At 47.8% G+C, this 15,242-nt stretch overlaps 1 protein-coding gene across 5 annotated transcripts in view; it reads right to left on the bottom strand.

The window, feature by feature from the left end:
- Positions 1-6,101: 6,101 nt before the first annotated feature.
- The window catches only part of SPATA6L (spermatogenesis associated 6 like), a 55,806-nt gene continuing 46,665 nt past the window's right edge, over positions 6,102-15,242 (bottom strand). For all 5 annotated transcript variants that reach the window (XM_044391225.3, XM_026519259.3, XM_057305584.1 and 2 more), the window contains 3 exons: positions 14,081-14,174; positions 12,976-13,078; positions 6,102-8,355 (listed from right to left, as the gene is read on the bottom strand). In XM_044391225.3, the coding sequence (XP_044247160.2) occupies positions 12,989-13,078; positions 14,081-14,174 (184 nt within the window). In that variant the 3' untranslated portion in view covers positions 6,102-8,355; positions 12,976-12,988. The remainder of the gene's footprint in view (positions 8,356-12,975; positions 13,079-14,080; positions 14,175-15,242) is intronic.

Below are 15,242 nucleotides of genomic sequence, written 5' to 3'. Positions count from 1 at the left end.
CAATCGGTTAAGGGTCTGCCTTTGGCTCAGGTCAGGATCCCGGGGCCCTGGGATCGAGCCCTGCATCGGACTCCCTGCTCAGCCAGGAGCCTGCTTCTCCCCCTGCCTCTGCCTGCCACTCCCCCAGCTTGTGCTCTCTCTCTCACTTTCTGTCAAATAAATAAATAAATTTTAAAAAAAGGAAAAAATATACCGCACAGTATCACTTATGCGTGAAGGCTGAGAAACAGCAACAGTGAACTTCACAGAGTAGACTGGTGGCTTGTCAGGGATGGGGGGTGGGGGAAACGGAAGGGTTGGTGAACGGGTACAAACGTCCATCTACTGTACAACGTGTGACCATACCTGATGGCACCGTACTGCATGTCTCACAGTTACTAAGAGAGCGGAACTTACGAGTTCTCACCGAAAAAAAAAAAAAAAAAAAAAAGTAAATACGCAAGGTGATGGATGTGTTCATTAACCCAGTGATGCAAATCCGTTCCCGATGGATACATGTATCAAATGATCACACTGTACACTTTAAATATATTACAGTTTTGTCAATTATATCTCAATAAAGCTGAAAATACACCTACAAAGTAAAAAGGGAATGCATGAAAGTATACAGCTGTCACCTCCTTCAAAGTTATTCATTTTCTTTAAAGCATCTGTCATTTCATTTGTTGGGATCGATTTTATTCAAACTGCCCCTCCTCATTCTCCTGTTCTAGCAAAGATCAGAGTGCATCCGTAGTATTTCCCACATCCCCTACTCACCCTACCTGACCTCCCTGATAGTCAGTACGGTGTTACCAGATCCTTGCTTCAGATCACTTTCATATCTTTCATTCAAAACCCAATCCTGCCAACAGTTCCTGCTGTTCTGAAACCAGAGGTGGGAAGAGGGCAGGATAAAATCAGGCACCCTATTTCTCCTTCCTTTTCTTGCTGAAGTTCGGGGGCTGCACAGCAGTCCTCGGGCTCGGCCTCCACTTCCTCCCACTCACCAACACCTTCATCCCCTGCAGTCTGGCTTCCCCCCCACCGCTCTCCTGAAGCTCCAGGTAAACCCAACAGGCATTTTCTCAGTGGCCAACTTCTACTCTCTTGCGCCATTTGTCACCAATCGTTAGCTTGTTTTCCACTAAGCTCTCTTCCCTGGACTACAAAAATGTTACAAGCACTGTCCTGATGCTCTCCCATCATCTTCAGTCACCTCTGCTCCTCTGGCTCCTCCCTTCCTGGGGGCTTCACCTCTGCCCACTGCCAAAACACAGGGGCCCCGCAAACCTTTGTGGTTTGAATGAACAAACTCCATTTCCTCCTGGTTTCTCTCTCCCTCCACACCCTCCACCAGAAATGCATTCATTTTTATGGCTTCAAGTACCACAGCTATGCAGGTAATTACCAAAATGTGATCTACAAAATCTATAGGCATCCTTGGTGGCTTCCCTGACCTCGGGTCAAATTTCAGATTCGCATTCCCAACTTCCACTGGGCATTTCCCTTTGACCTCTCCATCTTTTTTAAAACTGAGGTTGTCCAAAAGCAACCTTGTGAATTTCTTTCATAGTCTCTCTTTTCAAAATTGGCGACTGTGTTTTCAAAATCCCCTTTATTTCCACGGAAACCTGGCATCATAACGTCTTTCCTCTTTGACCTCAAAAGGTTTGAAGTTGCATGTTCGTGCAAGTATTTAAATCTCTCCACTTTGGTGGGAGTGGCAGGTGGGAGCCCCTCAGCGACACTGCTGCCTCTTTGTGAAGTAAGCCGTGCAAGACTTAGCGTCTGTGCGGACATGATAGCTGGGCGTGGTGCTGTCCTGCATCTTCTCTTCCCGTGGACTTCTTGAATAAGCAACACGTATCTTGATAAGCCTCTAAATTCTATTGAAAACAATGAGATCTTCACAGGAGGAAGAAGATTCAGAAGTAATAAGAACCCCCACCTAAATCCAAGAGAGGCTCCCACTGCCTCTGAGCACCTCACCCCACAGTAATCCTGAATGTCGCCTGCTCTGGCCTTACTGCCAAAGACACAGCATGAAAAGAAAATCCCTCCCCGAAAGGTTTGACTTGGCCTACTCTTTCATTCTCAGTCCTGAGTTCATCTCACGCAGGTCACAGAGAATGCAAATCTGTGAAATAAAGGACACTGTGTCCTGATGTTGGCAGAGTAATTATTCTCTAAATCAATACTTCATTCCTGATGATTAAATAATTCACCTTCACTTTGCAACTCAGCCCCGGCCAGCTGACTTAGACGAGCCAGGCTCCCCCTCCCTGAAACCCACGCACGGTCAGAGCACCATTAAAATAAGTTGCCTGATTATTTCTTCCCGTCCCCGATGTTTAATGGCCCGTTTCTTCTCTGTGACCCTCCCACCCAGCCCAGAATCAATTGTCCTCATTTCCAGACTTCTTCAATGGCTTTGTCCCAGCCTCCCTGCCGCCAGCCTCTACCCACTCCCAAACCACCCTGAAAAAGGATCATCAGATGAATTGCCTGCCTTCCCGTCCCAAACTCTAATGGCTTCTTACTGTCTACAGCACAAAGTCTCACACACCGGGCCTAACAGTTAAGACACTTCAGAAGATATCCCTAGAGGGTATTTCCTCCTTCTTCATACACAGATCTTTCATTAGATTCTAGGTTCCTCACTTCTCCCAAACCTCTTTTCCACCTAGTCTTCCTATTCCTTGATGTCAAAAATTCTTGGCCCTCAGCCCCAAGACCTCATCATTTCTAACCCATTATTTACCTCATGGAACCCAGAGAAGTAACAGCATCTTGGTCCATAATCAGACACTGCCTTATTAATTTGAGACTTGATTATAACATAATAAAATTGAGTTCCACAAACTTCTGGTGATTCAGTATCATTATTCGATATTCTTTAAGATTTTATTTATTTAGAAAGAGAGAGTGAGCAAGCAGGGGGAGGGGCAGAGAGAGAATCCCAAGCAGACGCTACGTTGAGCACACACCCCGACATGGGGTTCGATCTCACCACCCCAAGACCACCTGTGCAGAAACCAAGAGTCCGAATGCTTGACTGAGCCACTCAGGTGCCCCTCATTATTCAATATTCTTAAATACAAGTCAAAACACATGTCTGTGGACAAGATTTAGCTTCAAACCAGGTTTATGTGACCACAGCGCCTTTTGCTGTTTCAGATTTGAACTTGAATAATTTGAACACCTTGCGGGAGATAGAGGGGGTGGACTTATACTCTCCACTTCACCCAGTCCCCGTCACTCATGATTGTTTCAAACCCCACTGCTTCTGGCACATAGTAGGAGCTTAATAAATACAAATCGAGTGATTCCATATAAGACTAAGGAATGAATGTAGTGAACTGTCAGGGCTGGGAGACCACAGGACTCCATGAACACAGGATGGTATCCTTCACCCATGTCGAACTTCACTTATGCAAGGATGCGTGAACTTTCACAACAGCGCGTTTTCTCACTGTGAACCCAGTTTCCAGCAATGACACCTATTACACACGGTCTGTCCCTGCAAGTCATCGCACTGAAACAGGTGTGATATTTATCTCTGTTCAAGATACCATTTAAGTAAGTGTCAGTTCCTGGAGGAACAGGGATTTCTAATTGGGGGCAGGGGAAGGGAGCTGGCTTCCTAAACACACTATTTACAAATGTAATATTCCAGTGACAGGAAATCAGAGCAGAAACATCTCTTGTTGGCCTAAACAAGAAGCAGTTAACCTCGTTCCAACTCCTGTCAGGAGACCTTAGTTGCCCTGTCACTCTACTCAAATGTTCTGAGTTCATTTCTGCAAACCCCTTAGGTTGAATTATCCAGTATGCATAAGCCTCGGGGACAATCAGGTTACAAACAAGGGGATGGCAGAAAGTGGTAGAAAGAATATGAGGTTGAAAGACAAAACAGACCAGGGCTTGGAAATAGGCTCTGACATGCATTAGCTTTTCTAAGCCTCGGTATCTTTAGCCAAAAAAAAAAAAAAAAAAAAAAAAAAAAAGTGGGCAGGAGGCCAAATGCCTTCCTCAAATAATGAAATGAGATGCATATAATAACAGCTGGCACTTACTGAGGCTTCTTTTGTGCCAGGCACTGATATAAAGTGCTTGCAATGTGCTAACTCGTCCGTAAGGAGTAACGTTACAAAGCAGATACGGTAACTGCTTCCATTACACACAGACGCTGAGACACAAAGAGGTTCTAAGTCACTTTATGCCCCAGTCACTCACCCAGTAGACGGCAGAAGCGGGATTCAAACACAGGTGTTCTCACTCTAGAGCCCTCACTATGATGCCCTGGGGCAGCTCCTGATAACAGCCTGGCAAACTGAGGCACTCAACAAAGGAATAGAAACATGAGAGCGCGCAGGCAGGAAGGAGGAAAAAATGCCTTCCTCCATTTTACTGGGATCCCAAGTCTCCCGAAGTTAGATGGTTGTAGCTCTCGCTCACCGTTGCCCTTGTCCTGGCCTCCTCTGTGGAAAAGCCTAGAACAGATCGCCCTCCACACCCATTCAAGCTCAACAGGACAGGCAGAAACACAGCCCAGCTGGTTCAGAAGCATCCCGACCAGTCACAACCCAACATGTGACCTTCAACTCCTACCTTAGCGCAAACTCTCTGTTGCCAGACGTTTCTCTTCTCCCTCTTCCTTTTAAACTCCTAATTCTGGGGGCGCCTCGGCGGTGCAGTTGAGCATCCAACTCTTGGTCTCGGCTCAGGTCGTGATCTCAGGGTCGTGAAATCAAACCCCGTGTCCGGCTCCACCCTGAGCACCGAGTCTGCTTGAGAGTCTCTCTCTCCCTCTCTCTGCCCCCCCACTCGTGCTCTTTCTCTCTAAAACAAATCTTTAAAAAAACAATAATAAAAATAAAGTCCGAATTCCGGTGACGCGGCAGTCTAGCAGCCCCCAAATCCCCTTCACCTTATCTGGGGCAGGCCTTGGTGGCCTTCAGGGCTGCCACCTTGGAGTTCCTGGTGTTGAAATGAAGGTTCCCTGCCCCCCACCCCATGTGACCCTCCCACACGGACAAAGCAAACCCAGCCCATACGTTACGTTTATTGTCTGTCTTACTAGAGGCACAGCTGTGGTCCGCACAGAGCCAGAGAGAGCAAATGAACCCCAGCAGGTGATTCTTACAGGTAGATGAGGAGGACTGATAGTACAACAGGGCAACAGGGCACTTTCAAAATAAAGATAAGAAAAATACCTATTTACGGGAGTGCTGGAGGATAACTGTAAAAGATACGGAATCCCCAGGGGAAAATCTCAGACTCAGAGCTCCTTACTCTGCTGAAGAAGCTTCAACAACCCACGCATCCTGAAAATCACCCGTTTGCACCAACGAAAAGCTCTAGTCCTAGGCGTGACTGTTTGTGCCCAATTGCCTAGCTCTGAAGGTGAAACTTGGCATAGGCTGTTTGCTCTAATGAACAAAACAGCTACAGCTGCTGCTGGACCCCGCGTGGAGGGGGGGCGGTGGGAGCAGACCCAAGGAGCCTCGGGGTGAAGCACTATCTCAGCGCCCGCAAGGCTCCCAGGACCCGGGAGCTCCAAACCCGCACGTCCCTGAGGAGTGGGGGGTGGGTCACCGATTCAGAGGACAGTAGCGCCAGCGGGATCACGGGTCACCCATGGACAGGAAGGCATGCCCTTTCCCCTGGCTGCCCCCAGACAGGCCAGAGGGCTCCTTTAATGGAACTAATGGAGTAGAGTCATGGCCCCATTATTAACAGCAGCCAGGCATCCGGGGGCTAGGCTGAACTTGCACGTGACTCATCAGTCCTTTCACTTATGCATTTAAAACCACCGTCTTTTATGTTAAACATATCGTGTGCACTCTCATTTTTTAAAGCTTATTTAGAACTCCGGGTCTGTAGGTTTCAGCTAACTTTGGGTCAGTCAAGTGACCTTAGGAAAATGGCCTCTTTGTACAGTGGCTTTTGCGCGGAGGGCGCAGGAGATTTTCCCGGGAGATTCCCAAAGAGATTCTCCCAGGAGCCTGTGCAAACCCAGACCCCATCATACCTGGTTGGAAAATATGGTCCAGGCTTTGACAGATCTGCAACTGTGCAAGTCAAAAAAGAGTAATAAATCAGAGCAAGACAGGTGGGAATGTTTTATCACGTTTAATGACACAGATGTTCCCAAAGAAACCCCAACCCATCGCAAAATTATTCACATTCTTATATACCCCAAAAGCAAAATACCTCAACTGCAATCCTGGCCCCAATGTGATTCCTCAAAATGGAAATAATTCCTTGAGACATAAAAAAGTAAAATAAGGATAAACAACAGAGTTAGCTGATGAGAAAGTGAGAAAAAGATTGATTTGCAAAACAGAAACAAAAACAAAGAAACGGAAAAGATTTTAAATAAGAATGGGCCTTTAAGATCTTATACCTAAACTGAATCAAGGAGCTATGCTCAAACCATTTCAGAAAAACTGAACAGTGACTGTCCCGGTATCTATTTGAGCGGTAACTGACGTGGGATACCAATCCACTAGAAAGGGTTTCCTCGAGCTGCCTATGTCCTTTAAAAGGAGCTCTTTTCTGAGCCTTGTGTCACAGCCTTCATGTAACACAGTTTTTATTTTTAATGACTACTAGACGTCAAAGTAACTGACAACTATAGCCTCAGACACACCTGGAACGGATAAGCAGGTGTAATCAAGCATTTGTCTGTTTTCCAAAGTGGATGAAATGCTTGTTGTAACACACGTGCCTTTACTTGGCTGAAAGTCTGAGAAGAGAATAAATGAACTTTGTTTTATTGTTTTTGTAAGGTTTTTTTCTCCTTTATTAATGTTGTTTTCCTAATTTACCTAACAAACCAATTCTTGTGGTCATAATGAGAGAAGGAAATTTGACTTCCACTGAATCCTTTAAAAACTAAAAGGCTAACATAATAAAAAAATATTATAAAAAAAAAAACTAAAAGGGATTTAGGGTATGGTAGGTAGAGGAAAATGCCGGGTTATAATGTGAAGGAAGGACCAAGACTCCCGTTTTCAGGCCCCTCTGCCCTGGGCCTGTCCCCAGGAAGACAAATGCGCGTCCAGCCCCACGTCACCCTGGCCTGTCCTCCTCCTCCTCGTGCTCCCTCAGTCTGTGTGAGCATTTCACCAGGGTGCCCTTCTAGTTAATTCTGAATCTGGTTTTGGCAGTCGTATTTGCAGAGTATATTTACTTAAAGTAGCTCTTTCAGAGAAATATATGAGGAAGGCTTTGTTCCTGGTATAAATTTATTAAGCACTGCTGGGAAAAGGGGGCAGGGGAGGCAGGTGACAGAAGGAGTGGTTTAAACTGTACCCCAAAGAAACTAGTCTCCTCTTACAAATGTCTCCTTGAAAGTGAACCTTTAAAGCAAGTTCTGGATTCTCCAGATGAAAGGCTCCCTCTTCCTAAGTTTTCAGTGGACTTCTGTAACTCAAGCCTAACACTAAAAAACAAACCACAAAAAACAGATTTACCAAAAAGAAAATACGGTTGACAGTGTTTTCCTGGAGGATTTATCAGGTTATTCGTCCAAATAGCAGCTTCCTCTAGCTCATGTAAAATCTAAGTGGAGGAAGGAAGGGTGGAAGGAGGGAGGGAGGCCAGAGGAGGGGGAAGGAGGGAATGCAGGAGACAGGGGGAGGGAGGGGGAGGGAAAGAAGGCAGGAGAAGGGGGGAGGGAGGAAGAGGAGGTGGAAGGAAGGAAAAATTTAAAAACTTTTCAAGAACACATCCAACGGGGAACCTGGGTGGCTCAGTCGTTAAGCATCTGCCTTCTGCTCAGGTCATGATCCCCGGGTGCCGGGATCAAGCCCCTCTGTGTTGTTGGGCTCCCTGCTCAGCGGGGAGTCTGCTTCTCCCTCTGCCTCTCCACCCACTCGTGCTTGCTCTCTGTCTCTCTCAAATAAATCAGTAAAATCTTAAAACAGAACAAAACAAAAACAAAAAACCACACATGTAGTGCCACAAACGAGGAGCACCTGAAAAGGCATCCTGACACTTTCATTAGAATTCTAAAAAGTGCTTTCTAAATGAAAAAGGACCTGCCACCCAACTACGGTTATTCTCTAGTTGGAGCTCAAACAAACACACCAACAAACTACAACACAAACTCTCCGACTTCACAAGAAACTATGAGCCCCACACAGGAAACACTTTAATCAATGACTCTTACCTGGGCACAAAAGACTGAGTACAGGGTTTGATTCGAAAGGGGTGAGACACTGGTGATTCGACACACATAACAAAAACTGTTGTTCAGTTCTCTAAGGACGTGTCCGTTGGCTCTGTGAGTGAGTCCTTCATGACGCTCCTCCAGCTTTCCTTCAGGTTCCCTGGCGAAATCGGAAATTTCACACCCTACACGTGCTACAGAGAAAAAGACAATCAGCACGCCGGAGAAGACGGTGATGTCACTCTAGCCCAGTCTAGGCGCGCAGCCCTACCTGGGATCCCTCGGGGTCTGAGTCCGCTCTACGGCCCCAGGGCAGGACGAGGCCGCCTTAGGTAACGGGACAGAGCAGCTGCGTGACCTTGGGCAAGCGACCAGCCTTCTTTGCGTCACATCAGGATGACCATAAGCCAAGGATCTACCTCTTAGGGTTCTCCTGAGGAGTTAGCATAGCCCCCGGCTCGTAGCAAATGCACAGAAACTGCGCCAAACTGTTAAACATGCCCCCATCCTATTCTGTGGAACAGGAACGTATTTTTCAGCACAGAGTCAGTATAGGATTGGGGGGGGGGTGTTCCAAGTCCCCCAACTCAAGGTGCTTGCAGCCACCTGCAAGATTCTCAATCCTAAGTGTGTACCAGAATCTCCCGAAGAACATTTATAAAAGGACCCTTTCCAGGCACCACCCAAAGAGATTCCAATAAAATCGGTCCAGAGGAAGGCCCAGGGATCAGAAGTTTTCAGAGCTCCCCAGCTGATTCTAATGTTCACTGAGGACGCTGACCCCGGGATGTGCCTTGTGTTTTGGGGGCACGGTCACCACCTGCGTGGTCTGTCAGACTGGCGAGACCAGAGGTCCTGGGACGAAGGGAGGTGTGTCATTATCCATTGTATCGATCCCCATAAGCCACCAAATAACAGGCCCCTTGGAAGCCGGTGACTGAGTCAGAGAGAGGGCCCCAAGGTCGGAGCCAGGCATCTGCAGGGCAGCTGGCTTTGTGCTTTGGTTGTAACACAGATGAAGGGACCCCTGCAAGAGGGAGTACCGTGGCTCCTACCAGCCCACTGGGGACAAGTGAGGTTGGAAGCCACACAAGCCACTGTCTTAGGACCTGGAGGCCTACTGAGCCGGGACACAGCAGAAGCCAGGATTCTAATGAATTTCTATCTTTTTTGGTTTCTTTCTTGGTTTATTTCCATTTCGCTCCTCCTTAAGTTTTGAGAGGTTTCTGTGCTACAATTCTTGTCTGTGTCTGAGGACATGAGGCTGAGTTCCTTGGCCACCCTCCGGCTGGGAGCATTCCTGGCGGGCTGGCTCCTGCTGCAGGCCAGCCACGGTGGTGGGACACTCAGTGGGCCAGAGCTGGGGCCCTCTGATCAGTCCCTGTCCCCTTCTTGGGAGGGTTATCATAAGGAAAACCAACTATGACACAAGGCCAGAGGGATGAGGTGCTAAGTGGAGGGAGGTTTGGGAGCAGAAGGCACAGGGCCTGGGTCTGCCTGACGGCCCAGGAGGTGTCACAGAAGGGGGCCCTGTGAGCCCGTCCTTGAAGGTGGAGTCTCAGCGAGCTCATGCCAGACACGGGCTGCCATCTCCCACCCTCGGTAAGGACCATGACACAGAGAAAATCACACCTTCCAAGAGAACCAGGTATAATCCAGGAGGGGGTGGGAACTGGTTTATGGGATTTTTTTTTTTTTTGGTGGCAAAATTCACATAACACAAAATTTTGTGTATGTTTTCTAAAATTTTAACCATTTTTAAGTAGACAAGGGATCATCTATTTTATACTAAAAGTACCAAGTCCCAAATCATCCAGAATAGGGAGAAATAGATGCATTCCAACCACCCCCCCCCCCAACCAATTCTTCCACCCGTTCCCCTGTCAGACAATTGGATTCACTGTTTTTGGCTAAGAATCACTGGCCCGTCCGCATTAAGAGTCTACTGTTTCATTTCCCCCAGTCTTGAGATCACCAGGAATCCAGGAGAGGGACACCTGCTCAACAGCGAAAGCACAGAAGTGGAAAAGGTAAGAGATAAGAACTAGAGCTGCAAGCAGGAGGGAGTCTTTGAGAAAAGCAGGGCTGGGGACAAGCAGTGGGAGCCCACCGGGTCTTCTGCGATCCTCCTCGCCAGGGCTGTCTTCCTGACCCGAGGGGGGACTCTAGCCGTCCCATTTTAGCAGCCTGGTCCTGCTTATTTAGATCCTCTCTGGATTCACTGACACACCCAGCATCCTTCTAATAAATGCCCTGTTTGCTTAAAACGAGCCAAAGTCACCTGTGTTTCTTTACAACCACCACCACTTTCACTAACACGGCCCTCCAGCACCCCTGCCTCACCACAAATGCATGACCCGAAATGTGGGGGTGCAGGGGGTGGTATGGAGAGCTTCCAGAAAAGGCCTCCGAGCACAATCCAAACCACCGGGTGGGAACTCGGGTCATGAAGGAAACCCATTTTCTTTCTTTTCTTTTTTTTTAAGTAAACTCTCCCCCCAAAATGGGGCTCGAACTCATGACTCTGAGTTCAAGAGCTTCACACTCCACTGACTGAGCCAGCCAAGTGCCCCAAGGAAACCCACTTTCTAAGACAGAAGGTACTCATTTTTTTCCTTCCTTCTCTCTGTCTTCTCCCATCAGCATCCTCGTATCAGCTGGTTCTATGTAACCTGACGTCCCCCACGCTGAAAGTCAACACAATTTGGCATTCGGTCATTACGTGGGCCACGTTCCCATGTTGGTCATTATGTGGGCCACGTTCCCACGGTGGTCATTATGTGGGCTACGTTCTGTATAACTGCCTAATAAATACCTAGATGACCGTTTTGGCAACTGGAGAGTAAGTGGCCCAGAATCCATCCTTTCATCGACCAAGCAGAACGTTCTGAGGTTGAAGCCTGCACAATGGGCTATCACCGAGCTGTCCTCTGCATTCCCCGGTGCTGACGGCGGGGAGCCCCGGCCAGCCTGGGGACAAGGTGGCTTGCGCCCTAAAGCATGAATGGCCCTTGAGCCAGACTTTCAGAAGCCTGACTACAGTGAACACCTAGCATCTCAACCCACACTCCTTCATGGCTTAAAAAGATCCGTAAGTATTGTGATGTTGCTAGGGCGTGGCTGCTGCAGACACAACAGCAGAGGCTCCTCACGGGAGATGACCAAGGGCGCTGTCCGCAGACCCTGTTCGGATTCCAAAGGGCTCTGCTCTTTCTCCCCAGGGCTCCCCATCACACTCTCCAGGTTTGGGGAGGCAACAGAATGTAATGGTTTAAAAGCATGGTTGCTGGGGCACCTGGGTGGCTCAGTCGGTGAAGCGTCTGCCTTCGGCTCAGGTCATGATCCTGGGGTCCTGGGCTCAAGGCCCGCATCAGGCTCCCTGCTCAGCAAGGAGCTGGCTTCTCCCTCTCCCTCTGCCCCCACCCCTTGCTCATGCTCTTGCTTGCTCTCTCTCTCTCTCTCTCAAATGAATAAATAAAAATAAATAAAAATCCTTTTAAAAAATTTAAAAACAAACAAAAAATAAAAGCATGGTTGCTGAAGCCAGACCACCCAAGTTCATATTCCTAGCCGTGACATTCACTGGCTATGTGACCTTGAACAAGGCACCTAAACCTCCCCATGCCTCAGTTTCCCTATCTGTGAAATGGAACTAATGACAGAACCTACTTCACAGGGGTGCTGTGAGAATTAGATATTAACTCATCTAATGCTCGTGAAGTGTTTGCACCAGTTCCTGGTGCTCGGGAAGCACTTGATAAGGAAGAGCTATCATAGGGGCGCCTGGGTGGCACAGCGGTTAAGCGTCTGCCTTCGGCTCAGGGCGTGATCCCAGCGTTCTGGGATCGAGCCCCACATCAGGCTCTGCTATGAGCCTGCTTCTTCCTCTCCCACTCCCCCTGCTTGTGTTCCCTCTCTCGCTGGCTGTCTCTATCTCTGTCAAATAAATAAAAAAAATCTTTAAAAAAAAAAGGAAGAGCTATCATAATTCCAGGCCCTGGTAGGAAGGGATAAGAAGAGAACACCTCAGGAATGACGTCACCCCACAGTACGGCCAACTACTGACCACAGACCCAAATTCTACAGCTGCCTCATCACCCCATTCCATACTCACTCATGAAAATATATTTACTCAGCACCAACCACAGTGGCAGATCATGTGCTATCAGGATGGTAGCAGGCTGGCGGGACATAGGCTCTCACTCAGGACGCACACCTGGCATATGGAGTTGACGTCATCTACGTTAAATGGGATTCCACTGTTGGGTGCCAAAGCCGGCTACAAACTAGTGAGCAGGACAGACAGAGTCCCTGACCTCGGGAATATTTCATTAATAGACGGGGCAATCAACCCATATACAAATATAACAACAAATGGTGTCAGCTTTAGGAAAGAAAAGGGTGGGGCACTAAAAAGGTATGCCTTGGAGGGGAAGGAAGTATCCTGGAAAGTCATGAGACCAGTGGATAAAGAGAAGTGACCCAAGCAGGGTCAGGAAGCAGTATTCCAGACAGAAAGCATAACACGTGCAAAGGCCCTGCAGCAGGAAAGAGCCTGTGTTCAAGGAGCTAGAAGAGTTACCATGAAAGAAGAGGGGAGGGAGGGAGGGTGGGAGGGAGGGAGGGAGGGAAGAGAAAGAGAGACAGAGACAGGCCTGGCAGACCACAGATGCATGTGCTATCATTCTCCTGCGTGGTTCTTGGGGTCTCCACCCCATCTCCTGTCCACCACATTTTCTAGTTACTTCATCCTGACAGCAAGAAATTATTTAAGCAAATCAAAATAAGAAGCAACACTTAAGCTGGTTACTTACATAAGACAGCAGCTTAAAAATATCTCTGTTCATGCACTGGGTATTTCTTCAGCGGGTAGCTTGGTCTTTCAAGGATATACTTTGCTTCAGAGATAGAATATTCCTACAACAAAAGTCAAGCCAGCAACTGCGTTACTCACAGTGTCATATAAATCAATGCTACTCAGATGCGTGGTTTTGCATTTAAGAGACCCATGGACCCCATGCGTGCCATACACGGGGGGTTTGCTCCACATGTGTGCACACGGATACTTTCTTCTTTCTTGTTCTTCTCCCTCCCACCCTTTCCTTCTTTTTACATTTTAAATGGATTCCCTTACTTGAAAAGATTGGAAATTAACAAAGCAAAGCCAATGACTTTGCCAAGAGGAAGGAAAGTAATTTACAACCCCACCCCGTGAAAATCAATATTCATTTATAAGTGTCATCCTATAAATCTGGGCTACGCCTGTTAAATAAGTCAAGACCAAGACGACCCCTTTGACTATGACGCGGTACCCTTAAATCCAACCACTGGGGGCACTGCTAACCTTTCATCTGAATTCTTTTGACATGATGACCAGGTCCCTTGGCTAATGGCTGCACATCTGCAGTAGACAAAGTACTGGGTGTATCTATCTATGGGTTAGAAACACTCCGCACACCCCACAGGTCAAACAGCCAAAACACCTTATCAACTTTTAACATTTTCTTCCACGCTGTGGCCTCACACAGACCACAACTTTCCTGGACTGGGATTCCTGTGCATGGTGCAAGGGGATGGGCTTCGGGCTTCAGGGCCTGTCTTCTCTCATTGAAAGGACCGTGCTCTCTCTCACTGCAGGACCTCTGCCTGGCTGCAAACTCGCTGTGACTCATCGCTCAGACAGAAGCTCCCTTGTCTCTTCCTCAGGGAAGCCTGCCCTGATTCCCCACCGAGTCAAATACCCCCTTTCAGACACTCTCAGGACACCAGGCACCCTCCTCGGTAAGTGTCCTAATTTTACATTTATCTCTGTGGTTACTGGATTAATGTCTGTCTCCGCCCCCTGCCCCCAGCCCTAGCTGACGTCCCAGTTCCCATGTGATTTTGTCGGCCAAGATTCCGACGTCTCAGAAGCCCTACCTTGTGCAGGTGTTGCTGGGCTCTGTGGGATGTCAGGAGACTGCACACCCTCTCGTGGATCTTCCTCCACGAGGACTGAGAGCAAGGGTAGAACCTGCCCAACACACAAAACCAGGGTGGAGTGTTAATGCAGCCGCTGAAAAGGAGACTCCGAGTACAGAACGCCGTGGGTTGGTATTTATAACTTAGGAGCAAGCAGCAGCAGTGACGTGAAAATAGTATACATAGTGTGGTTTCAATGTTTTCATTAACCCCACGCATAAGATACACCGGACAATAAAAGCAACGGCAATGTGAAGAATGGCTTGTGTTTGGGCGTGTGGCTGGGAGTGACTCTTCTTTGTACTTTTCTGAGCATTTCAGATATTTCTCTCCATCCTGCTTTTACGCTTAGAAATTTAATCCACAAATGTTTTGTACTTTTCTGAGCATTTCAGATATTTCTCTCCATCCTGCTTTTATGCTTAGAAATTTAATCCACAAATGTTTAACACAAAATGTAACCCTGACTGTTTTCTGCCGCAAGGATTGTATGTTTCATCTCATTTACTTTAGGCTACTCAGACCCAAACTTAACCACAGATCGTACCAGTGCCTTCTAGCTCTCAGACGGGAGGCATCTGCTCCCATCCACAGCATTGGCCAACACTGCTTCCCCTGCCTGGAATGCTGCCGCCCCAACCCTGATCCCCACTTGTGTGAACCCCTACCCACCTTCAGAGCTCAGTCCAATCACTGACTGCTCGGCAAAGCCCCCTCCTGGAGAGGAAGTTGGCACCCCTACGACCTGCACTTGGACCTCCCCCTCGTTCACGGCACTTTGCCAGTGACACCTGGCCAGTATTCGGTTAATGTCTGTGTCTGCGTCTCGACTGAAACTGGCACAGGGAATCCTCGCTGAACAGCTCATCCCAGGACCTCGTAGGTACTGAATACTAATGCAGGTATTTAGTATTTGTTGAGTGACTGAGTTCATCCTTTCATTCATTCATCTTTGGGAGGGGAGTGGGTACCAATGCCTAAACTCTTGAGACAGAATTGGCCATTTGATTATGAAAAGCACAAATACCATTTTCCAAAGATTCCTAAAGAACTTTAGCAATTTGGATACAATCATTCTCTTTAGTTAATGTACGATAAACACTGGATGGTCCTGGGCAAG

This window comes from Ursus arctos, unplaced genomic scaffold, assembly GCF_023065955.2.
Source record: "Ursus arctos isolate Adak ecotype North America unplaced genomic scaffold, UrsArc2.0 scaffold_33, whole genome shotgun sequence".
NCBI classification, from domain to species: domain Eukaryota; kingdom Metazoa; phylum Chordata; class Mammalia; order Carnivora; family Ursidae; genus Ursus; species Ursus arctos.
The sequence above is the reverse complement of the archived record's forward strand: the minus strand, read 5'-3'. Positions and strand labels throughout refer to the sequence as shown.